This window comes from Corvus kubaryi, unplaced genomic scaffold, assembly GCF_017639235.1.
Source record: "Corvus kubaryi isolate FWS band 111438036 unplaced genomic scaffold, C.kubaryi_AGA036_p1.0 37384, whole genome shotgun sequence".
Classification (NCBI taxonomy): domain Eukaryota; kingdom Metazoa; phylum Chordata; class Aves; order Passeriformes; family Corvidae; genus Corvus; species Corvus kubaryi.
The window spans coordinates 1027558-1053725 of NW_024581126.1; the positions used below are offsets into that span (position 1 = coordinate 1027558).

The 26168-nt window shown below is 41.5% G+C and overlaps 1 protein-coding gene across 8 annotated transcripts in view; it reads left to right on the top strand.

Annotated features, from left to right (window-relative positions):
• The window catches only part of MICAL2 (microtubule associated monooxygenase, calponin and LIM domain containing 2), a 116701-nt gene that overhangs the window by 32972 nt on the left and 57561 nt on the right, over window positions 1-26168 (top strand). For 7 of the 8 annotated variants that reach the window (XR_006017251.1, XM_042035481.1, XM_042035483.1 and 4 more), the window contains exons 3-17: window positions 7123-7330; window positions 7973-8089; window positions 9082-9183; window positions 11020-11175; window positions 12113-12213; window positions 13816-14073; window positions 14899-15014; window positions 16078-16204; window positions 16394-16484; window positions 16576-16723; window positions 19149-19348; window positions 19830-19942; window positions 23001-23072; window positions 23646-23795; window positions 24916-25020. Coding sequence is in view for 7 of the 8 variants with exons in the window: in XM_042035481.1 (XP_041891415.1) it covers window positions 7123-7330; window positions 7973-8089; window positions 9082-9183; window positions 11020-11175; window positions 12113-12213; window positions 13816-14073; window positions 14899-15014; window positions 16078-16204; window positions 16394-16484; window positions 16576-16723; window positions 19149-19348; window positions 19830-19942; window positions 23001-23072; window positions 23646-23795; window positions 24916-25020 (2064 nt within the window). In the remaining variant the exon portion in view is untranslated. The remainder of the gene's footprint in view (window positions 1-7122; window positions 7331-7972; window positions 8090-9081; window positions 9184-11019; window positions 11176-12112; window positions 12214-13815; window positions 14074-14898; window positions 15015-16077; window positions 16205-16393; window positions 16485-16575; window positions 16724-19148; window positions 19349-19829; window positions 19943-23000; window positions 23073-23645; window positions 23796-24915; window positions 25021-26168) is intronic. The other variant, XM_042035485.1, reaches the window with a different exon arrangement.

A 26168-nucleotide genomic window follows, 5' to 3' on the forward strand; every position in this document is an offset into this window, starting at 1 on the left:
ACAGGCGTAAGCCTACAAAAAACAGGCCAGGTACTTACATGCTGCCAACCATGTTCATGGCTGGGATAGTCAGGCAACATTCTTTCTGCAAGGTTTATCTTGTTTTCATTTTGATTGTTTAAGCAACTGGCCAAAAAAAGAAAAGAAAGCAATCTCTTCTGGGTTTTGGGTGTGGGCTTGTTTGTTTTTTTTTTTTTTCTTCCTTGTGTTTTGGTTACAATGAAAGGCAGGTAAGAAAACAGCAAACACACTTAATTCCAAAGGATGTTAGAGGGCTTATTTTGTGCTTTATTTAAGGAGATTTTGGGGTTAAAGCAGTTGCCTGGTTTCTGGTGGATATGTTTACTGAAATTAGTAGAACATTTCTTGTTAGTAAGGTCTAGGTTTTTTGGATAACTGTAACTGGTGCAGGGGAACAGAAAGTTTCTGGGAATACTTTCCTGTGTTATGATTATCAGTTCCAATTTTTTAAAGATGTATTTTTGCAAATTGTTCTAAAAGATCTGAGATCAAGTTACCATATTTAAATACAATCAATGCCACCTGAGAGAGCTCTTCAGAAAACCTCCAAAGTCCTGACAGCTCTGCTGCATCATGGAAGGTACTCTTGACCTTCCAACACCCGGAGTGCACACAGCCCCTCTTTAATGTGTGACATAGCAGAATATAAGTTTCGGATGTCTTTCATACCATTGTTTTAATTTCAAACTGTGGAAAGGGTTTTTTTTTAATACACAGATCTAATATTAGAACCTATATCCATGTGGCAGAGAGGATGGATGGACAAGTGTGTCCAAATACATCCAGGAAAAATGAAGGCACATGCTTTTTTCCATGCAGAAGCTTATCTTCCAAAAAAGATAAAAAAATCCCAGTAAAGATGAGCCAAATGAATGCAATAAATGTACTAATGTTTCACTTCTGGCATTTTGACTCAATAAAACAGGAGGGCAATAAAGATAGATCCTCTGATCCCTGGATTGTGCTGCATCCAGCTGTGAGCACAGCAGCTGCAGGGCACACAGCAGGGGACAGAACTCTGGCTAAAGTCACCCTGTGTTAGGTGGCCTTGGATACTTGTTAGAGTCTTAGAAGGAGAAAAAAAATAAAGCTGGGACTTCTTTTATGCCAGTCACTGATCTGGGAGAGGATAAAACTGCACATTTCTGAGGTGCTCAGCTGGGGGTACAAAGGGTAAAATACTGGTGGGATTGAAAGTGGAAGTGGACTCGTAGTGATGCACTGAATTCATGCCCTGACGCAGGGTTTTGTTGCAATTAGGGGTGTGTGAGCCTCGCTGTTCCCAGCTGCCTTTGAACTTCCCCAACAGTGGTATTTATATGGTGTTCACTCTCCAAAAATGCCCATTCAGCAAGATCCAGCTAGTCTTAATAATATTTTAAAGTAGATTTTCAGAACTATCTGTAGTGTATTTAAGGAGTGTCCACATAACTCTTTGGAGAGTTAGGATCTCTCATTAAAATACATCTAAGTGAATATTATTTTTGTCAAATGACACACTAATTCTATGAGGAGCTCATAAAATAGTACAACAGAGAAAAATACCCTTTTAAAGATTACATAATCTTTGTAGTGCAAGTTTAGTTAGCTTCTGGGCCTTCTCCCCCCTTTCTTGGGGTGGAAGATTGAAGACTTAATTTTTATTAAAAATAAAGCTTCAGCCTGTGACATTTTTAATGTTGTCTGAAGTGGCATATAAATTTTCATTTTTCAGTGTCTTCCATGATGAGGTTTCAAACTTTAAATTGGTTATTCGGTGGGTTCAGGGCACATTTGGCTGCAGTGTTGTATCCGGTGGCTGTCAGTGAAGTTGTGTGATAAAATCTAAGGCTACAAATGGGAGATGAACTGTAAGTCAGTAAGTCAGGAATGTCCCACTGAGCCATCCTATTTTTGCCAGAAGCATTTTCATATCTAGTAAAGGGGATGGACTGAAAGGCATTGTGGTGGAGAAAGCTTCTGGTAGCCGTCTGCCTTAGCTGCTTATGCAGCTGTTTTTCTCTGGAGCCTTTCCAGGGGAACAGTCGCTGCTGTTCCAGAAAATGTGTTGTTTCATTACAGTTTGTGCCTGTCTCATGTTGCAGCACATTAAGCCCTATCACTAATAAACACTTGTCCAAATCCATGTAGGATGTGACCCTCTGGAATCAGCCAAATTAGTCCTTGGTGCGCCCCTGTCACTTTGGGTGTTGCACAAAGGCCAGGGCCGGTGTGAAAATTGTCTTCTCTCGTAGTCCCAGATCTGCTAACTGTGGAAATGAAGGTGCCTGAGGCGCAGAGCAAGTGATGGAAGAGGGTTTGCCATGGGAAAGCAAAGCCTTGTCCCTCTGCATCCTACAGGCAGAGCCTCCTGTCACTGGGTGGGGGGGCCGACAGCTGCCGAGGACAGTGCAGCCTCAAGGGTCAGGGGGCTTGGAAGCATGTGGGGAAAGCCACCCCTTGGTGCTCCTTTCTGGGAGTGTGATCCATGCCTGTAGGTTGGCTTCCAGTTGGTGGTTTGGCTGAAAATTGCGTATGAGCTAAAGGCAGTTAAATAACCTGGGTGGATGGTTTTTGCTGGTTTTTTTACCACTCTCTGTGTGCATTTTCACTGAAGAGTAGCAGTGGTGCTTCTCACCTGGCATGCCATAGGACAACAAAGGGGGTGTGTGTGTCTATGCAGCTATTGTTGAGCTCGAGGCTAAAAATAATATCCTCTTTTTCACCTCCAAAACAACTGAAAGGCAGAAATGAGGAAGTCTTGGATTCCTGGAGTGATTGAAGCTTCTGTCTTCATCCCAAGAAAATACAGGGAGTGGATCATTATTTAACACCCTCTTATTTTCCAGGATTAATGTAATGTTTGGGTACCTTGGGCAGGAGAGGAGTGAGGGATTTAGAGTGGGATGACAACAGTGGGATAATGCTACAATGCTCCTGGGCTACAACAGGATTTGTCTGTTCTTAACTATGCAAAGAGATGCTGTTTGTTGTATCCCCCCAGCCCCATGCTACTACCAACTGGTAGATTCCTTGAGCATGTAAATGCCGACAGCTAATTTTTTTTACTTTTTTCAAGGTCAATGAGTAGATTCTGCTGTGCAGTTATAGTGGATGAGATTTTTGTGACTAGGTTGTTGTTGAGCGTTATTTTGAGTTTTTTTTTTTTTTTTTTTTTGTGTTTGTTGTTGTGGGGATTTGTTTGTTTGTTTGGGGGGTTTTTTTGGTTTGTTGGTTTGGGGTTTGTTGGGATTTTTTTGTGAAACACAGTGGTGGTATTTTTGCCCTTTCACTCCTTTCTTCCAAGCCCTCCCTTGTTTCTGCAAGCTTACTTTACTGTGTGAGAACCAACAGAGGCATTCTGCAAATTCTCAGCTGTTAAACTGCATATGGTTTTTCCAGAATGGGATGCAGGTGCCTGGATTCACAGGCTGCCAGTTTAATAGTGGGGGAAATGAGGGATTGCAAGAGGCCTCTACATTGTATCCCTCTCCCTTCCCTCGCCTCCTATTTTGAGTCATATATTTGTACATTATATACAGGAGGTCATCTCAAAATCCTGTGCCTGGCGCAGAAGCCATTGTGCTGTTGGAGAGGTAACTTGTGCTGCCATTTAGCTCAGCACTAGGAATATTTCCTGGAGATTTTCAAGGCACGGCCATTCCTAAACACACTCATAGAGAGAAAGTAGCATCTCTTAGAGTCAGACTAACCCCTGAGTGGAATCAAGCTTATGGGACTTACCAAATGCTGTGTTTGTTAGTACAAGGGAAAATTTCTGATACATTTTAACTGTAGCAGGAAGAAATCCATGAAGTTCTGCTCTATTTCAGTCTGAAGATAAATAATGCATTGTGTACTGTGCTTGGTTATAGCGTGGGACAAGATTCATACAGAAACAATTATCTTTTAGGGCATAGTAAAATACTTTTTAACAGTATCATAGAAACGTAGTATGTACTCAGCAACTTGAGTAAACAACTTTTATAAAATATGCAGGGATTTATTGGTGTTTTATTGTGAAGTGCAACAATGTCCATGCTTTACTTACTAAGTATGAATTTAAGCTGAAATAGTCATAAGTTAGTCACTAGGCAACTGTTATTGGCCTGGAAACTTGCATTAGTCTCGTTCAATGGGAATTTTTGAACCCACATTCTTTCTGTAATTTTGCCTTAACGTAGGTGCTATTCTTGAGGAATGTGTTAAATTCAATGAAGCGTCTCATTTGACAGAAAATATTCACATACATCTGCAGGCAGAAGATCAGCCATTTGTACTAAGAGGTTTTCACCAAGAAAATTGTCTTCTCTCAATATTATTATCTTGCACTAACACGGTGTACTCGCAGTAGTAGAACAAGATGTAACATCCAACATGATACTGATTTTTCAGGCAGGTCGCAGAAGTCTCGCCATGATCTTATTCTTTCATAAGCTGCCCTGTAAAACTATACAAGACTCTTCATTTCCAGCTTGAGCAAGAAATATGCAAAAGCTCTTTGTCTGTTCTGTTCAGCAACTGTTACTTGGAATAATTTGTAGGAGATGCTTTGAAAAGTCAAGTTGCCCTTTAGCTTTGTAGGGGATGATCTGGCACTGTTAAAAGGCAGTTGATGTGTGAATGGTGATGTGGATGTCAAGGAGCTGTTGGCATTTGTTCATTCAGGACTGATTGTTTTGAGATTCCCTTGTGTGATGCCAGCTGTCACGATCTGTGTTAAATTGCAAGAAATTAGTTTCAAAAGCAGGCCCTGATGAGCCAGGAGACTGGGATAACAGGAGAGGAAAATAAGATGCCATTCAAAGTTTGTTCTAGACCGGCTGCAGGAAGGTTTCTTCCGGGACTTTGTTGGCAAGCAGACTGCTGGGGAGCGGCAAGGGCCCTTCCCTTACTTAGTAAAGATAGGAACACAAATATAGTAAGAATTACTTTTGCAAGGGTTTTGTGCTGGTTTTGACCCCAGATGTTTCAAAATTAGATGAAAAAGTGCCAAGAGTAAGTCCTACACCAGCAGTTAGTGTCCTCAATAAATCAAAGAACAAATAGCTCTGTGATGTAGATAAATATGTTTCTGGAGGTAACCATGGATGATGGCAAACATACAACCATTTTTCCTGGTGTCTCCAGGCAATTATGAAGTTACTTTGTCAGTGGTGACAGGAGGAGGGGAGAGGGCAGAATCCTCCTTAAAATTCTAACATACTGTGTTGCAAAGCACCAGGAGGAGGGAAGGGTTTTCTGTGTGGGTTTTGTTACTTGGCAGGATCCACTATGACTAAATCTCCGAAGACTGCAGTTTCTTTTTATTTTTAATTTTCTTTGAAGTTGCATTTATTTATATATAATACCGTTTGTAAGTGAAAAAACCAACCTCGCCTTATCAGACCATGTAGGGGCTTTATTTGTGATGTGTTTCCAACTGCCTGCTCAACATGCCTGGAAAAGCCCATAGCTGTGAAGGCTCAACGGAGTCATTCACTTATCAGAGCCCAGAGTCCCCATGTTAATCACAAGGAGCATGAGCAAAAGAGTCTGACCCAGATCCACCGGTGATCCTTTTCAGCTGGGCTACAACTGCACTCTGTGGTCTTCCTTTATATTGTTACATCTGTTGTTTTGTTGGTTTTTTTCTTTAATATTCATCATGCAGTGAGGAGTGTTCTTCTGAAATTGTGAATTAAATATGTTCTTTTAAGAGAACAAAGCCAAGTGGCTAATGCAACAACCTAACTTTAATATCTCTGGTTAACAAAACACTTGCCTAAAGCAAAGCCAAAGCACCTCGCAGGAGTTCTTCTTTCAGTGGGAATTTATTCAAATTATTTATTAAATTTAAAAAAGACATTTTTGCACTTTTATGATTTGGATTGGACAAAAGTCAGCACCAGATACTTTTTGCTTAAGTTGTTAAATCTGAAAACAAATGATGGCCAAACCAAAGTAAATAATGACTCTATTTTCTGAAATTGCAATGTAATGGGAACCAGGCTGGAATCCAGCGAGCTGCAGATAGAGGCTGTGCTTGCTTTGAAGCTGCAGTCACTGCCTGGCTCTGTGTGCGGGATGCACAGGAGCGTGTCTGGCCTCTGACATCATGGGCTTGGATTTGCAGCATGGCTGTGCTGGAGCTCTCCCATCCTCCCAGACCCACCTCAGATCTCCCTGCTCCAGCCACTGCAGAGCTGGAACTCACGGCATGGATTTTGTGAAGCCTGTGGGGGTTTGGAGGAGTGGAGGGAGTTTGTAGGAGGTAGGGAGCAACAGCATTGTCCAGCTATAAGACTGTTTCTAATCAGTTTTTAGTAATCAGTCAAGGAAATGTAAGCATGAGATATGCTTGGGGTTTAATTAGTTTGCATTCTGGAAATCCTTTGTCTGTTAGTCCGTGAAAAATTACAGCTGTCAACTAAAATTTGGGCAGGAATCCTCTGTAATCATTTTGGAAGTGGTTTTTCCGAGGATGCTCAGAAGCATAAGCTCCTAAAATGTGACTGTCCTAAGAGTGAGGATGTTTATCACTGGGTGAAATGGAATAGGGCAGGATGAGTGCCCTGCCGAAGCCAGGACAAGTCTGCTGAGTTCCCTTGGCATGTCCTGCTTTACATCAGTAAGTGAACCAGGCTGTTACATCCACCCTTGCTTGAAAGAGAGTAACTAATCCCGTAAGGCTACTGGCTTATTGTAGGTTTGTCTAACAAATCTAGAAAATGTACACCCATGTCCTCTTTAAAATAAAAAAAGCCTACACTGAGACTGCTTACTTCCTTTCCCCTCCCTTTTACACAGCTGTAGTGCTGTTTACTGCAAGCACTTGAGAAACGCTAAACGGGGTTAGATGCGCGAGCAGATGCTCAGAAGTGTTTGGCTTTTTGCTGTTTCTTCTGTTACTTCTCTTCCCCAGAGTCTTTTGTGTCTGCATTAAGCACAGTTTATCCCCTTTTTTAAATAGGCTGAACACCACATGCAAAAAAAATTTTCATTTTCATTGATTTAAATAAATGACTTGTATGCGCTCTCAGTAGTGCAAGTCCAGTTGAATTTCAAGTCATACCAATAGAGTAAGTTGGAAACTCTGTGGAATACAAAACCCTGTGTCACACTCCTCCTTTTCTCTGCCAGTGTTTAATTATTGGAGGTGGCCCATGTGGCTTGCGGACTGCCATAGAACTTGCCTTCCTGGGAGCCAAAGTTGTTGTTGTGGAGAAGCGGGACACTTTCTCAAGGAACAATGTGCTGCACCTCTGGCCGTTTACCATCCACGACCTCCGGGGACTGGGAGCAAAGAAATTCTATGGAAAATTCTGTGCAGGATCTATTGATCACATCAGTAAGTATCTGAGGGCATGGGCACTGTTTGGAGAAGAGGTTACCAGGATCAGAACGTTAATGGAGACTTTCTTGGTTTGGCAGAAAGTTCATCTGCCTTAAACATGTGCAAGTGCATGTGTGCAACAGAGAGGAAAAAATGGCCTCATTTAAGCAAAGTGACAATAGAACAAGTCTTATGGAGCAGATTTTTTATTAGTCTGGCTGGACTTGTTAAACAGTAAATTTTGATTATGAAGTATGAACAATACTGATACTCATTCCAGTACACTGAAGGTAGATAAAACCCTGATCTAATGAGAAAATACACAAAAGTCGGCTATTTTCCAAGGAAATGTACTGTAAAACTTTGTATTCTAAAATATGCTGGTTAGCAGATCCTTTAAATATCATTAAGAGGCTAACCTCTACAAAAGTATTCTAAGAAACTCAAATGAGTTTGCCCACAAGATTGTGCTGCAAGAGGAAAAGGAGGCGGAAGAGAACAACATCCTGTGGTGGTTGCAAAGTTTGCTTTCATTACAATATGGGAAATAGAAATGCTACATGCTGGTGTTAACAATGAATTTCAGTTCTCCAGCAGGCTGGTGGCAGCTGTGATTGCTCACTTATCAAACACATCATTGTCACTTGCTGTCCACAGGTATTCGACAGCTTCAGCTCATCCTCTTCAAAGTTGCGCTTATCCTGGGAGTCGAAATCCACGTGAACCTGGAATTCGTTAAAGTCCTGGAGCCTCCTGAAGATCAAGAAAACCAAAGTATTGTTTATCATAATATAGTTCTGTTCACAGCAACTTCTTTTTTTGTGTCAGGTGTTATGTGAAGTCATCCAAGGCAGTTGAACTCTGTTTAAAAAGAGTAAGAGTTTTTTGCCCTTGTTCCTCAGCCAGCCCTGCTCTCTGCAGTTACAGGCATGATAAGTATCAGTGTGACAGAGCACTGATAAATCTTAAAATACAACCCAGGCTGAGAAGCTGAGGTTTTGCACTATGCCTTCTGGCATGTGTTTGAGGCTTTGTAGGGAGTCTGGTGTGGCTTCTTGGGATCTTCTTGCAAAAACAGATTTTGATTGATAATATAAATATTGAGGATGGATTAAGCACCCAGGGCCTTGTTTTGCTTTCACATTTGGTATAACTCCCACTGGCACACAGAGTCTTATCAGCATTCTTATGCAAGATTTTTAAACAATAGAAGAAGATTTCTCGTTTTCTATATATTTTTAATATTAGTATTTAGGATGTAGCATCACTAAAATATTTTAAAGTTTTACTTTAATTAAAATACTATGGTATCTCTTCAAAGGGTCATATAATGACAGTAGAACAAGTATATTGGTTTAAGTAGTTGAAGCATATATAATTTTAAAATATGGACAGTACAAACACTTTCACATAATCAGCTTTGTAAAAAGATCAAATTTAGCTTTGTGACTATGCTTCCATTGAATTTCTATTTAAAAGACAATTAAAAGCATTGATGATGGAATGCTGTTTTTCTTTTAAGAGCCAGCTCTTCCTTGCTGTAACCACATGTATGTACTGTCCTGGTAAGGTGGCTGTGGGGTTATTTCTGTGAGAATGAAGTGCTTGAGCATCTTCTTGTGGTGTGGGTCTGAGAGGGAGTTACTGCGTGAGGTGATCCAGAGGATGAGAAATGTACCCTTTATCTTAGTGCCCTTTCCTCAGACTCTGAAATCACTTCTGCATTGTAGTACTGAAGAATGAATAAATATTACTTGTGTTTTCAGAGACAGGTTGGAGGGCTGAATTTCTCCCCATGGATCACCCTTTGTCAGAGTATGAATTTGATGTTATCATTGGTGCGGATGGCCGCAGGAACACGTTAGAAGGTGGGTGAATGTGTGTTTTTAGACTTATGAGTGGTCTTTACAGTGTCTTGAAAGACCTGAAAGTCAGAGGAGAACACAAAGCAGCAGGTCAGTTTTCAATCCACTGAAGTCTGTGTGGAAGCTATTATTTTTTGTGGTACCTTTTGGTTTTGTTGTTAAGTTGTAGCTCAAAATAAAAGACATTTAATGTCATTACTACTTCTGAGCTCTGTGTATCTGCACTGCCTACAGAGTGCATCATGGTGCCATTGAGCTTGCTTCAGGTTTAAGGAATTACATGATGATTTAACTTGAAGGAGGCTGACAAGATACGTGTCAGGAATTGCATGGCCTTTGCTGCTGTGCTGTGAATTTGCCCTGTGTGCTTGAACTAATGACCAAAAGGTGGCTGCCAGGTATTTAATGAAGGCAACATAGGCATTGCTTCTTTGTAAATGAGAATGAGCTTCAGAAGTAATTCCTTTAAAAACAATAGCAGAAGATAATAAATAGCTCTAAGGTGTGTGGGAGGAGAAGGGGGTAAATGTTTCCTGAGCTTGAGTCACTGCTGAGAATTCAGACCATCTGAGCTGTGGTTCTTAGAGAGACCCTGGCTAAGCTGCTCCTGCATCACACCAACAAACCTGTTACTTAATGAGGTATTTCCCTTTTAACTCTAATTATATCCATGTTAGTTTCCGTTCACTAGGTACACTTCGTCCTTTTTTTTATTAGCTTCGTAGTTTGTCTGCTGATTTTTTTATCTGCCAACCACAATGCACTTACAGTTAATACCTTACAATGCTGTACTGGAAATTTCCCTACATTGTTGTTGAGCTGTCCCCCATAAAAGACTGTTTAAATAGTCAGGTACCAGCAAAACCTAATTATTCTTACTTCACCTGCAGACTCCATCGAGAGGTTAATGTTTACCATCATACCAGGTTCTAGGGGAGTATTTGGTGCACTGAAGATATGTACAGAAGCTGGTGTTGTCATATCAAATCTTTGCCAGTGAAATAAGGAGAGCATATCAAGAAGCACAGAGACAAAAATTCATAACCAATTTATTTCTTGTTATAAAATACACATATTCTCTGAAGTCATCTGCAATGGGCTAAAAATACCCTAAGGATCCTCTGTCCTACTTCATAATTTAATTACGGATGAGGGGAACATACAGATGGAAAAACTTCAATGTGTGATTGCAAGATTGTGGCTTAGTGGGCTTTTTTCTGTGAAAAGTGGAAGCAAGGATAGAGCAAAGAGCTTCTCAGTCAGTCTCACCTTGGGAATAAAACAGTTAAGCCACTGAATATTTTTCAACCCCGAATATCTTTGAAAAATCTGATTAGCTGGTAGTGTGTGCACCTAAGCACTCCTGTAGAGGTTTCTATTTTTCACATCATTCTCTGCTGCTTTTGACTGCTGATCTCTTGTGTCTTTTTTCATGAGCTGTTTACTGCCTATATAACAAATATCTAATTTGCCATTTAGCATGTTAAAAATGTCTCCCTCCACTGAATTTGATCTGTTCTATTCCCAGACATGTCCCAAAAAATTTCCATGTTTTTCTTTAGTCATAATTTTTCCTTAACTTCTTCCCTTAGTTCCCCACCCAACCATTTTTTTTTTTATGAGACTTTATCTTGAATGCAGCACAGCTCCAGTTTTGCAGCTGAAAATGGGCAGAAAAGACTCTTTACATTCAAGGGAATTTTGAAGTAATGGTAGAATCTACTGATGATGTGCTGTTTGGTGAAGTGTAGGGAAGATACTGAGCTGCCTTGAGCTGACCCTCCCTGGAAGTCCAATCTGAAGTTTCCAGTGGTTTTCATTCTTTTCTTTGCTCACCAGGCTTCAGGAGGAAGGAATTTCGTGGAAAGCTGGCTATAGCAATCACTGCCAATTTTATAAACAGAAATACAACTGCAGAAGCCAAGGTAGAAGAAATTAGCGGGGTTGCTTTCATCTTCAATCAGAAGTTCTTCCAGGACCTCAAAGAGGAAACGGGTGGGTGCATCCTCATTTTTTCCACTACCAAATACAAGAGGCAGGAGAGGAGCTCTTTATGTGCCAGGCCACCCGCTTGTTGCTGGTAACATCAGTTTTGAATAATCTGTATAAAAAATTTCCAAGTGATAAAATGCTGTTGATGTCAGAAGCTTGCAGATAGAGGTATCCATTTATGGTACAGTGGGATATTTTTTTAGCTTGGGTGTTGCCACATCATGGCTTGTTTTAATGTTTAAATTTTTCTCAGCTGCAAAAATGTCTGCTATGTTGAACAAATTTGGAAGAGCATTTTAAGGGCCCAGAGATTTTCCCTTAAGATGTGATTTGTTTTGTTTCTATCTGTTCACATGCTGAACAGCTTAAACCCTTTGAAAAAGTCTGTGCCCTTCTGGGAGGAGTTTATTCTTGCTTTTTGATGTGTGGAGCTGATAAACTGAGAAGTACTAGAATCTGCCACAAATACTAAAAACATAAACTGTGAAGTACATCTTAATGGAATGGTGTTTCAGAACAGTTGAGTTCACTGTCAGTACAATCAATTCTATTCTTGATTTACAGCTGATTCTTTTTAAATTACTGTTACAATTGAAACCAAACCCCCTGGTTAGACCCAATGCCAGAGCCGTAGCAACCCGAAAAACACTTTGTTGCCTTGGCACCCAGTTCTACCTCAGAAACTGTTAATGCTGAGTTAACTGGCTCCCTGGAAGAATGCTGAATAACTTTAAACTGTGCTGAGAAAAGCTCTTGTTGGGTGAGACCAATCTCCTCTCTTGTTTTGTTCCATAGCATTTTGCCCACTAATCCTTCCTCCCAGCTGGGAAAGTGAGTGCATCCCAAGAAGGAAAGGCACCTGTCAGGATCAATCACATGTTGTTAGTAAATGACCCAGACATGGCACTGCACTTGGTAACAAATGTATATCTCTTTTCAGGGATTGACCTGGAGAATATTGTTTACTATAAAGACAGCACTCATTATTTTGTGATGACAGCAAAAAAGCAGAGTCTTCTGGACAAAGGAGTGATTATTAACGTATGTAAAAATGCTGGTTAAACCCTATTTTATTTACTTGGTGCAGAATAAGTGTGAACATCTGCATAAATGTTGTTGCATGGTAAAGAGGGTGTCTACAGACTTAATCACTTCATTCAAGCTCAGGTCACTTGGATCTTACTTTGATATTTTTAGAATTTGCTTTCAGTCAGCTCAAAGTTTCTATAGAGAACTGAAAACAATACTTCCTAAATTTATCAGTTCTGAAACTGGCTGAAGTGGGATCTTGGCTCACGTTGGAAATACGTGGTGGGATCATGACACCAGTAAGTAAAAACCTCAATTATTTAAGGGTGAACTTAGCACAGCTATGTCCAGTTTTATCAGGAAAAAAATAAGGATGCATAAAAACCTACCCTAGGCTAAATTGCAAATTCTCTAAAGTGGGTGAAACATGATAGAAGAAGGCTATAAACTTGATGGCCTGAACTTTCAGGGGTACTTGGGATTTTGAGGTATTTTTCTCTTTTTTTCTTTTTTCTTCTTCTGTAAAATGTAGGGGTTTCTTTTCTTTTGTTTCTAGAAAGTGTTATGGCACCGCTTAAATTTCCCTTCCTGGAAACCCTAGAGAGGTCAATTTTTCTTGCAAAGTAAGACAGTGCCAAAACAGCCAAGTGTAATTTCCTGAAGGAAGTACTTGTGGGGAACTTTCAGAAGGCCTCTTGGCTTTCTGATGGGACCACTTAGCTCAGTGCTGTGATTCCCTGCCCTTTTGGAGGCCAGGGGCTCCCAGGGCAGAGCTGCTGTCCATGACCAGCCAGGGCAAGAGAGGAAGGGCGGAATCCCTTGGGGGGGAGTGGGTGGTGGGCCCTGGGGTTGTGGGGCTGGTGTATGTAGGTGGGGGCAGTCCTAGGGGTTGTGTGGGGTTTGGAGCAGAGGAACAGCAGCTGTGGCTCATCAGAGCTGTTTTCCTGACCTACTCAGGTCTGAGTGGAAAAAAAAAAACACCCCAGTCTGTCTGGAACAACTGGGCTAATAGCGGTTCTGTGGTATCATCTGTGATTAGGGGTCTCATCCACGATTAGGCTGGAAATAGAACCTGCCTTATTAATAACCACTGGCTTTAAGTAGGATGACCTGTAAAGGCAGGGTCCTTCACCACTCTGGCCAAAAAAAACCCCAACCCAAAAGGGAGCAACAGAAAAGCTGCTGTGATCCAAATTTGTATGTGGTGGTGTTACTGAGATGTCGAGTCAAGCCTTGAGGCTGAGCCCCACATGTTACAGCATCAGTAACCACGTCTGTCGTTTCAGACATGGGGTGCACGTGTGCAGAAAAGCGTTGCAGTGATGTTGATAACATTTTTTGACGTGAGGGAAGTAATATCCTGAAAGTAACACATAATGAAGGAACTGGGAGAAGCTATAATCTTCTGTTGCAAAGAAAGCTGCTTGTTCAGTGTCGGCAAGGACAGTTCCTGCTTGGGGTGGTACCTGTGTTTGTGCATTGGCTTTTTGGAGGAGATGACAAGTCTTGCTTGTTTCTTGTTGCTGTATGGCTCCCAGTCGTGCTGTGAGACTCAGTGTTCCAATTCAGAGAGGATAGTGGAGTGTCTCATCCCACATCCTTTTCTCCTTGCAGGACTCCATTGATACTGAGCTGCTGCTCTGTGGGGAAAACGTGAACCAGAGCAATTTGCTGTCCTACGCCAGAGAAGCTGCTGACTTTGCAACCAACTACCAGCTGCCTTCCTTGGATTTTGCAATTAATCACTATGGCCAACCAGATGTAGCAATGTTTGATTTTACTTCCATGTATGCATCTGAAAACGCTGCGCTGGTGAGAGAGAGGCACAGACATCAGCTCCTGGTGGCTCTCGTTGGAGATAGTTTGCTTGAGGTATATTTTGGAATGCCTTCCAAGTAGTATTTTTAATTTTTTAATTTTATTTCCTTTATCCAACCATTCAGTCTACCCTCCAATATAAAATGTCCTCTTCTATATCTCCTGAAACAGTGGTACCTTCTTTGGAATAGACTTTTTTTTTCTTTTATTCCTTTCTCTTTTTTTTATGCCATAGTTTGTCATAGCTAATGCTTGGCTGGCAGCCTCTGGCTGAGATCCCATTTTGCTTTATGCAAGTTGTGTTTCTGTCTGAAAACCGTGAGCTCTGTGTCCTCAGCTTGGGTGCATGGCATAATTTTCCTGAATTCCATCATAGACAAAAACTTGATCCAAATTATTATTGCAGTCTCTTTGCCCTAGTATGTTCCCTTCTTTTCTTCCTGGAGTGAAAACTGTATTCTGCAACTTTTTTTTTTTTTTTTCATCTCGTGCTGGCAGCTTGAGGCATTTGAAAAAAAACACTCCAAAGCAAATTTAGATGAGAAGGGCACCTTTTTTTTTTCCCTTTTTTTCCTTGAATAAATCTTGAGGCTTTTTTTTTTTTCTCGGCCTTTACCTTTTGAGGCTAAGAAATTTGTTTTTAAATATAGAAGTTAAAAAAAAGGAAAAACTGAAAGAAGTAATCTTTTTTCCTTACCTAAGACTTAGAGGAGAGACACATTTCAAACCTGCAAGTGTTGCCTGTGTTGCATTTTGACTCTTTCTGGGCTATTTTTCCAAGACAGTATGAAATCCTAGACTCCAAATTCGCATTGAAAATTACCTTTGTAATAAGAAGTTAAGAAATACAAGGAGTTAAAGTGTAAATGCTTCTTACAGCCCTTCTGGCCAATGGGTACTGGCTGTGCAAGAGGCTTCTTGGCTGCCTTTGATACTGCGTGGATGGTGCGGAGCTGGGCTCAGGGGAAGCCCCCGTTAGAGATCCTGGCCGAACGGTGAGTGCTGCTTTGGTCTCCAGCATTTCCAGTGTTTCAGAGAGCCACAGCAGTGGTGGAAGGCAGTGGATTTCAGAATGCTATCAGGAGAAATATTACTAGGGTTTAAATCACTGATTTGTATCACTTAATTAAATGTGATCCTTAAGGAAATAAACCAAAGAGACCTTGTATCAAAAAAACAAACCTCCAACCATCTCAACACCTGGTTTTTTATCATAAAAATAAAAAAAAATCCTGAAAGGACTCTAAATAAATTCTTCAACACTAACAGCTTTCAAAGTTGGTCTCTGTGATTTTAACTCTGCAGTTTGGCTTAGTGGTGCTCTCTTTAGGCTGATAAAATGTGGCAAAGGAGAATTGTTATAATGCTGCACCAGAAGCTTTTTTTGACTGGAGCAAAAAATCTGTTGTTAAGTACAGCAGCAGTCCTGGTGTCACCATGGTCTGATGGTTGAAGTTGCTGACTCTGGTCCTGCTGGCAGCCACCCTGCTCTGCTACAGCTGCCCAGGCTGTTCTGGGGCAGATATGTAATAGGAATAGTAATGGTTGTGGTAATGCAAGCAGGAGCTTTACTAACTGCAGCACTTTGAGAAGTTTTAAGATAGAAGCCTGTGGGATGACTCAAACACGGCCTAGTCCCAAATGGAAAATTGAACAGCATAGTAAAAAAAGCTGTGGTGGTTATAGGAATTGCAGGATGACAGGATTTAGTGCTGTTATGTGGTAAAGAAGTTACTCCTTGAGTGGATGTTAAAGCAAAACCAGATGACTGGATGATGTAACCTCCTTTTTTTTTTCTTCCTTCTTTTTCTTGCTCACTTCCTGCCTCAGGAAAATACGGCCATAAGCTCTAAGTGTCTGTTTGCTGTCCTTTTTCTGTCTGGCATCCTTCTGTTGAGTGGGGATAAAAAATGGGATGGATGCATTATGCATTTAGTCTGTAACACTTGTCCTGGCAAAACCAAAATGAGGTTCAGGCAGCTGCAAAAAGCCCCAAACCTCTTTATATAATAAATATTTATTTTAATACATAATTCTTGCATCTTTTTCCTCTGTAAGAGAGAGCATTTATCGACTCTTGCCTCAGACAACCCCTGAAAATATTAATAAGAACTTTGACCAGTACACCATTGACCCGGGAACAAGATACCCGAACTTGAACTCGAGCTGTGTTCGACCTCACCAGGTCAGTACTTAAAAGGCTTGCTTGTGAAATCAGTTCTTTTTTTGTCTAGGATAAATAGAGCTGTGAGGAGTGTGTAAACAAAATCTTCAGGAGACTCCTTAATTTAGAACCAGCTGCTGATAAAGTTAACCTGGAATCAGAACTGGTTTTTTTGTCTGACGTTATGCTGGTAATTGCTTTTCCTTGTAGGTGAGACAATTATATGTTACCAATGAGCTACAGCAGTGTCCTCTTGCAAGAGTGAGCTCCATTAGAAGATCAGTGAATCTCACAAGACAAGGTAAGTGGCATCTCCTGTTTGCTGTGGAGACATTTGTGGCCTTCTGGGCATGCAAAAACTGACTGAAATGTTTGCTCTCCTGTTTCTGCAGAGTCAGATATTCGGCCTAACAAGCTTTTGACGTGGTGCCAGAAGCAGACAGAGGGATACCGAAATGTTAATGTCACTGACCTGACCACCTCCTGGAAAAGTGGCCTCGCTCTGTGTGCAATCATCCATCGCTTCAGGCCTGACCTCATGTAAGTGACATCTGTGGAGCTTGTTGGGTGAGGCATTTACCAAAGTGTAGTGTAAGACCAGCCAGAACAACCCTGACACTCCACAGTCCCCTTCTATGGCTGCTTTCTGCAAGGAGGTGCACACCACGGCTGGGTTTGAGGGGTGGAGAGGGTGGGGTTGGTTTTGCTTTGTTTCTTCTTTATGTCCTTGCATACCATTTAAAATGAAATATAAATGCTTTCAAGGAGCTAGGAAGGCTTTGAACCCTATGACTGATCATGTTTGTGGGAGTCATGTGTCTATTTCAAATGAAATTTGCAGTGCCGGGGGAATGTGTAGAGCTGTGTTCCTGGATCCCTGGAGACAGGTTTTCAGTGTCCTTTTGAAACCACAGCCATAAGGCCCAGTCATGTGTTACAGAAATACTGGGTGAACCTGGAGTGAGCCATCCTCCATGTGTTGAACTGGTTGCTGTGACATTCAAGTAGGGAAGTGCTGGACAACTGCCTCTCCCCAACTTCCCGGAAGGTGGCTGTGGCCAGGTTGGGGTTGGTCTCTTCTCCCAGCCAACAACTGACAGAACGAGAGGACAAAGTCTTAAGCTGTGCCAAGGGAAGTTTAGGTTAGACGTCAGAAAAAAATTCTTCACTGAAAAAGTATTGCGTGCTGGAATCGTCTGCCCAGGGAGGTGGTGGAGTCACCGTGCCTGAACGTGTTTAAAAAAAGACTGGATGTGTCACTCAGTGCCGTGGTTTAGTTGATGAGGAGGTGTTAGGTCAGAGGTTGGACTAGATGATCTTAAAGGTCTTTTCCAGCCTAGTTCATTCTGTGAATCTGTGATTCTGTGTGACCATGGAGGTGGAGGTTTTGCACAGCTCTCTGTCCAGGAGAGCGCAGAGCCCTTTCACGTGGGCACAACAAGGGCTGGCCCTTGAAAATTAACTGCCCTAGGGACTGAGTGTAAGCCAGCATTCCCCTTTTAGCAGTGCTTCTGGGGCCCTAGTGCTGCATGACCAAACTTCATGCATCTGAATATTTTGTAATGTCCCTTAGATACAAGGGGGTCAGTGTGTAACAGTGTCAGGAAATGGCAATTGCCAGCACTGCTGGGTGCAGTCAGTGGGGTGACTCTCTCTCCTCACCTGTCTCCAAAATGCAGTGGGTGCATTCTCTTGTCTTCCTACAGAGCTTTAGGAGTCACACATGGATTACTGTCAACCTCCCTTTATTGTGGATAAACGAAAGGAATGACTGAGCTCTTTTATGAGGTGTGATAAATTGGAAAAAATAGGAGCAGTACCTAGGGTGCTTGTTTGTACAGTTTTGCCAGAGGAGGAACTGAGATTTTAAGAGTAGGATATTTTTTTTTGCCTTGGGTTAGTTTAAAACAATTAGAATTATGGATGTTTTTGGGGGAAAGGGTGTAGAAAGCAGAGTAATCTTTGCTGCCTGTGGAAAACGTGTTCTCTACACTGCTCTCTACAAAGTTGATAAATTTATCTTCCTGAGCTAACAGACCTCCTGCTGTTTAATTAACATTGTGTTTGGGTTTTGTTGGCTTTTTGTATCCAGTGAGCCTGCTGTAGGACTTGGCCAGATAAAAGCCAGGCAGGCAAGAGAGGTGGCTGCCAGGGCCAGCCCCCAGCTCCAGAAATGGGCAGTGGGTGGGTGAGAGAAGAAATTCTTTGGAGAATCAAAAACTCACATTCCGTTGTGAGGAGAAAGAAACTACCCTGCCTGGAGCTTTGTAATTTATTCACATGTTTATTTTAATCATGAATTTTGGAAGCTGTTCAAAAGATCAGAGTCTTAGAATAGGTCCCATAGAAAAAGGGATTAGAGAGTGGATAACAGAGTTCCAGATGTGTGATGTACTTATTTAGTGCACTGCTAAATTCGGTTATGACCTGGACAGGAGGTCCCTGCTCAAACTGTGTGTGTAAGCACCTTAAAAAAGGAAAGGTGGTGCCCTGTGCATGTGTGTGCACACGCACATATAACATGCTGCTTCCATAGAGTGCTATCCTAAATTTAGTCCTCCTGGCCTTGATGATTTATAGAACTAATTGAACCTAAGTAATCCGTTCCTAATGGATGAAGTCTGTAGTAGTTCAGCTGTATTTGGAGAAGGAAAAGGTTTCTTAGCACTTCTGAGGAAGAATTGCATTTCTCCATAAATAAGAGGATCTTTTTTTGTGGGACTGTGTCAAGATCCAGTTCAGTGAAAAAGCTTTTAAATTACATTTCTGGCAAAGCCAGTATTTCTCATAATGGGATTTGTGTGAGCTCGTACCTTTGGCATTGTGTGGACTCTATAGCTTTGACCTGGGGAGGTGCCTGTGCCCTCATTCCTGGTGCTGCCCTGCCCCTCTGCCACGGGCAGGCGAGCACTGTGTGTTCCCAAAGGGACAGAGAACAAACGATGCCCCCGTGTTGTGCCCGCAGCGACTTCGACGCGCTGAACGAAGAGGACGTGGTCAAGAACAACCAGCTGGCGTTCGACGTGGCCGAGCAGGAGTTCGGGATCCCCCCTGTGACCACGGGCCAGGAGCTGGGCTCGGCCGGGGAGCCCGACAAGCTCAGCATGGTCCTGTACCTGTCCAAGTTCTACGAGCTGTTCCGGGGCACCCCTCTGCAGGCAGTGGGTAAGGCACACCCAGTCCCTGCAGGTTTGGGAAGCACTTCATCCAGGCTGCTGACGAGCACTGCTCCGGAGCCAAGAGTCCTTTCCCAGCTGAGCCTTTCTGGCATGCCTGTCTGCAAGAGTTACCTTGGGCTTAACAAAGGAAAGGGGGAAAAACTTGATTGAAGACCAAGGTTTTGTGGGTCCTTGGTGGTTTTAGGGAACAGGAGCAGCTGGAAAACTGCTGCTTGACATCATGAAGGTTGTGTATCAAGTTGTTGGTGTGATTTCTTGGTAGGGATGACTGCACACAGCACATTCATGCTTGCGTTTTAATCTTTCTTTTTTTAAAAAAGTCACCCTACATTCTATGTATTTACTTTTATTTGCCTGTGTTTCTTATATATAATTGCTTCCAGCACTCGACTGGAAAGCTTTGGGTTAGTCAAAATAATTTAAAACCAAATCTAAGTAAATATCCTAAGCAGTTGTTTTTTGGACAGATGCTGCTGAGAAGCAAAATGGAGAAAATAATGATCTTGGTTCAGCAAAATCATCAAATTTCATCTTTAATAATTATATCAATTTAACTCTACCAAGAAAACGAGTACCAAAGGTAAGTTGTGAGGAAGACTTGCCCTCTGATTTTTTTTTTTTTTTTTGGAAAGATGAAAATAAACTTTCAGGCTCAGAAATAAGGGGTTTATATATACACTGCTATAATTTTCTGGGCTATTTCTACCTGTAAGAAAAAGATTCCTGTAGCTCTGTATTCCTGGAGTTAAATATACAGCCATTCTATTATATACCAGTTCAAATAATCATCCTGGGCTAGACTGTTTATTGATTGGGAGGTAGTGCTGCTTTTTCAAAAAAGCAGTGATTTGCATGGTTTGTGGATGCTGTCAAGGTTCTGAAGGAAAGCTTTCCAGTTCTTACAGAAGAGTCCTGTAATGGTAACAAACAGTGGGCAGATTGATCAGCAGCTCTGGGATAACAATCTCTTAGTCATGCCTGTATACTTTTCTCTCTTGGTCACTTATTAATGAAAACTTACTGACAGGCCCCGTTATGTCCCTATCTTATAAAAAAATCTATGCCCATACATGCTATGATTAAAGACTTCAGAATCTTGAACCTTTACAGAGGCCTGAGTTAACACATGTACACATCTACTGCATTTCTCAGTATTTTAATATACTGCTTTTTAAATTTGTTGCTCTCTTGTCTTGTAAAAATGTGATTTCTTTTTTCACCTGAAGAATTACTCCAGAATTTCCAGATACTTCCTGTGCTGACTTTTGTCTTGAATATTTTCCATCCACAAACACTTTCTCAAAACCTGTGGACAGTCAATTGTCCAGTAACTTCATATATCCTTGTTAGGAAATTATTTTTCCCTGCCACCCACATATACACGAAACCAAGTGACATGGTTCCCAGATAGTCAAGCAGTGAGAAACCAAACAGGCAAAATAAACTTTGCTTTTTCTTGTGGGTGACTTCTTTAGAAAAAAAATCTTTATCATGACCACAGTGTTGTTTTTCAATGAGTTGTTTGCAGAAGTAAATAGACTTTTAGCGGTAGGGAGAGCTTTCCATTACAAAGCCATACAGCCTCTGATTAACCTCCTGTCATGAAATAAGCCTCCTGTCCTAGCAGGAGCTGTAGTTCTTGGCAGTACATGAAAGCACGAGGTGATTTGCTTGAAGGGCCCCTCTGGTTTCACACTACAGGGGCTCGTTGGAAATGAGAAGTGGAAGTGGTATTTCCCCAATCAGCTTGGGAAACAAGGCATTCTGTGTGAGGTTTTGCAGCTCTGTCATGGATAGGGTGTGAAACCAAGCAACATGGGTTAGGGTGCTTGGGTTAGGACAGCCTTGGGAGTGCCACAACCATCTAGCTGGGAAATGAAGCTCCTTGTAAAGCACCTGCTTGAGTTCAGAGTTTGGCTGTGGCTTCAGTTTTACGGTTCTTTCCCCTGCAAAAAGTGGTGCTGAGCATTATCCAGGTGTATATCTATTAAATGTTCTCTCCAGGCTTTAGGAAAGCACAGAGTGCTGCTAACTGAACTTTCCATGGCTTGTAGTTTGTCCTTTGATTTGGCTGGAGGAGGGATCCTTATCTGGGCACAGGCTGTGAGAGACCAGGAAGCAGGGCCTGGAGCTGGTTTGGCTGTAGCTGTTCTGGCAGCCTGTGCTGAGCTGGATCATGTTTTCCATTCTCCTCTGAGTGTCAGCCCGGCTGGAGAGGAACTGAGATTTCCTGTGCTCCAGACTAATAAATGAATGGAGGTGTTTACACAATACGGGGTGCAGTCCTTTTGGAGTCCTGCTCGGCAATTAAATTGCTTTGTCTTTCACTTCTTTGTCAGCATGTTACTGAGAGTCCTTTATGGCAGGTTTCTGAAAGGCAGCATCTTGCTTGCTGCATTCACTCAGGCAAATTCTGCTTTTATGTGGCACAGGCTATTATGCAGAATACATTGTGCTGCTCTGTGTTCACCCTTTCTGGGTAGACTGAAGACTATAGGTGGTGCAGAGCTGGGTTATACTGAGCTGCTGCTTGAAAGACAGTGTAGCAAAGCAGACAAAGTAATCAAAATATTGTCATCTGATTCTTTTGGTGTTTGCCCAGAAGTTGTTTGGGGTTACTCGTACTCACTGCATAATGATTTATTGCAAACAGTCTATATGTAAAAAGAAAGCCTGCATTCTTTGATCTTTCTCTCTGTATTCCTTTTTGGGTTTTTTTAAGTTGACTGAGCAGGCACTGAGTTACAGCATGGGCAAATGCAAATAATTGGAATGTAGTTTGTTGTTCATAAATTATCACTGTATGAAATCTTCACGACTGAATGTTATAAGAAGTGATAAAAATTTCCAAGCATTGACTGTTCTTCAAGTTTGTGCAGACTGAGTATGAGATATTATTGATTTGTGTAATGTCTAGTTGAGTAAAATAATGAAATATGTGCATAGTTCGAGCACAAAAGAAGCAGTTTGGTTGCTTAAGTATTGTAATGTTCAGCCATAATCAGGGAGGTGAAACTTAGAAGGGAGACAGACCTTTAAGACAGTCAGTAATTGCTCCAAAAAGGAAGTATGACTGTGCTGTGAATTCATGATCTGCGTGCAGATAGCTGGGTTAAGAGAGATTTGGGGGTTATAGTGAAAGAGTGAGGGGTTTTGTTACTTCTGGATTTTGTTACTTCTCTGGAAAACAGTGCAGTCTAGCTGAAAATTCACAGAATAACTGATGCTGTAAAACCTTTTTCTCCAAGGATGTGTTAGTGCTTTATGAATTATAAACTCTCCAGTACTGAAAGAGGGAAAGATAAACACCCGAGTTGTAAGGCTTGTGTTCAGCAAAGTGTACAAGCATGTGTTCTCACCCATTAGAGTCCAGTGAGAGCTCTGGGACAGCCAGGGGCTATGGGACAGCCTTTACTGACCTGACACCAGCCATGAGGAGCAATCCTGCTGAGCTGGGGGGTCTGGCGGGGCAGCGAGACCCCTTATGCTGGCACTGCTCACCTGTGTGTGCCTGGTTGAGCACAGGCCAGACCTCACCTGGCTGGTGCTGGAACTTGTTATCCTGGGAGGAGCTGCTGGGGTAAACTTGGAAGCTGCTGCAGTAATCCAAGGAACTTGTTTTGGCTTTGCCCTTTCAGGCTGAAGGGAAAACGGAAGAAAATGAGACGAACAAAAGGCGTCGGAAAGGACTCTTCGGTGTCTTCGAGGAGGTCGGTGTTCAGTGGTGCCCACCTGTGTCCAGCTCCTTGATGGGCACCAGAGCTGAGGAAGCAGTGGGAATTGGGGGGCCTTTGGAGCTTGGCAGGAACAAAAAGCCTCTCCCCTAAAACCTTGAATTTACTGTGGCATGCACTAAAGAAGAGCTAAATTAGTTGAAATCATTTGGTAGGGAGTAGAGCATTAACTGAATTACACTAGTTTTTGTTCTGACACAAGAACATTTAAGGTATTGGGTTTTTTTTCCTTTTCCTAACTCAGCTATTTAGACAATTTTTAATTTGAAGAGTTTACATTGCAGCTTGGTTTCTATCCCTTCTCTGATTAGTTACCTTTGTGACTCTGTTTTATGAATAGCAGCACTGATTAATGTTCCCTTTTACTGTACTCTGGGACCCAAGAAAATATTTTTGGTGACTTTTGCACGCTAAACATGTCATTTTTAGTATACTGTAGACTGTATTTCCTTTCACCCTTTGCTGATAAGGATGTTACCTCTCTCCTCCTCTCTCTTCATGAGTGTTGTAGGAAACCTAAGAAAAACACAGTTTGTTGTTTCCTTGCAGACTTCGGGTTTTCCAAGCCAAGGGACAAATGCTGGGAAAGAACAGAGTGATGGCAGAGAAGGAACGAACCAGAACAAAGTGAAATCAATGGCAACTCAGCTGTTGGCAAAGTTTGAAGAGAACTCTTCAAATACAATTTTGCGGAGACAGGTAGGTCATGGATGAACATGAAAGTCATCTCTGGAATTAAACTGTAGTCCCTCCTTGTGAAAGTGATGCAGATTTCCAAGGGAAGAAAGAGATTTGTTAGGTACTCAAATGGGCTGCCTTTTTTAATACTTCATGCAAATTAAAAGTATTTCTCTCAATTCTTGGTGAACAAATACAACTCATATAGATTGACTAATGTGTATATGATGTATTATTGTGTGTTATAGTGTCTAGAAATCTCATGTAAGTCAGCCTGTAGAATTTGTGTTATTTGGAAGTCTAAGCTGGCTGCACACAGTATTGCAAGAAGGCCTGTTGTTGCCTATATTCTTCAAATAAAGGACACTGCATATCCTGTGGACTTTTTCTTTGTGGAAAATCTAGGAAGCGTTAAGAGGGAACCTAATCTTTTGCAAGATAACGTCTGGCTGCCATTTCCATTGCAAAACTAGGCAGAGTGGAACGCACTTGTGCATTGTGCAGTGTTTTCATGGTTTGTTTCTAGTGTGACTAGAGGTGTTTTAAAAACAATCCCATGCTGCAAAGGTAGGGATGAGAAGCTAAAAATCACACTTCAGCCAGAAATAGTTTGAATCAGTAGAGTTTGGATCTGTCACCTGAAAGATCTGAAGGAAGGAGATGAGCGAGGTGTTGATGTTTTGACAAAGATGGTGGCTTAATTCTTTTTCCTTGTATCCATTTGTTTATTTAAATATTTAGGTCCTCCAGTAGTGTAGGCTTTATAGATGTCCAGTGACTTTCTCTGTCCTTGAACCAAAGTTGTTTGCACACTACCTGGTTCCTTTCAATGCTCTGAGCTTTCTGTGTGGTATAAGTGGCCAGAGATTTCCTTGGCCATGCTGAAGGAAGCTATTTTGATGAAAAATTCTTTTAAAGAATACTGAACGTGTTCAACTTCAAGGATATATTTGATGGTAGAAGTTGCTAATAAAATGGGTGGGTGGCAAAAATCTGCAGAACGTGTTGTTAAGCTTCATAGTTGTGTCTTTAAAAGCAGCTTTTATTTCTTTCTGCCTCAAAAACTCTTTGAATCCTATTTACTGTCTTCCTTTTTTTTTTCCTTCACTCTGTCTTTGCAATTTTAAAAATGCTTTACAAGGAGCTAACAGATAGACCAGCCCTGCTCTCTTCTGAGCCTCCTGTTAATCCTCGCTTTGCTAAACCCTTGGATCCGAGCCTTCTTCCACCTCAACCAAAAAGGCAGGTAGGAAGCTCAAAATGGGTAACACCTGGCAAGCACAGCATTTCTCTTACTGCTGGGAACTCACTGTCATTGCAGAGCTACACAGTATACAAAGCCATGTTTGGATGGGGTCTGCAGAGTTCACAGACACATTGAGCTGAGAATGGTGAAAAGCACATTAAAAGTTTAAGGCTGTTTTACGCCTGCTTCTCCAGATGAGAAAACTCTCTGAAAGTGTGGAAATACCCTGAAAACATAAGTGTTGATTTCTATGTTATCACATCTAGGCTTCAAATTGTATAAATGTAATTACACAGCTACACTGAACATGTGAGAAAACTACAGCAGTACCTGAAAATTTGTGCATGTACTCGATGCTTTGGGCTATTGTAATGATAAGGCTAAGACAGAAACCTGGCAAAAATGTCTAAGATAAGATCTTGAGCATTGAAAAGCTGATATTGATGCCCAGGTGTTTTATTTCTGTAAGCAGAACTTGTGATAAGAATTTCTGCTGAAAGCTCTTTTGCAGCATCACATATATGGGGAAAATTTTTTGAAGACGTAATCTAAATTTTTCTCTTAGTATTTTCAATGAAAGCAATCTCATCTCAAACAGTATTGATATTCACTTTACATCAGAGTTTTAAATCGAAGTAAACATCCTGTAGTGGCATTTCAAGAGCAGTCTGCAGTGAAATGAGATCTGTATTGCATGTGGAAATCTGCAGGTCAGAAGGTGTTTTATATGAAAACTCAAATTCAGATATGTGTTCTGAACTCCTCAGAAAATGCCTTAAATCTGAAATAGGGTATATCTTGACTTGTGTCAGACTAGATCTAGAACTATGGCAAGAAATACTGCTGAAATCCTCATACATATAATTTGATTATAAGCTTAGTTTTGGGCAGATGTGGTGCTAAAAAAAACCAACCCAAAACCTTTTCTATAAGCCCTAGAAGGAGATGTAGTTCTTCTGCATTGATGCTGTCTGAGGTTATTCACAAAAACTCACAAACCTAGGGAAGGATGTCAAGGCCTGCGTAAGTTGTGATTTATTTCAGTGCATGTGCACAAGCACCAGAGGTGCAGTAGATAGTGTGCAAAGAGTGTTGTGAGAACATTTTACTTCTAGTTATGTGCATGACTGTGCCGCGCTTTCGGAAGC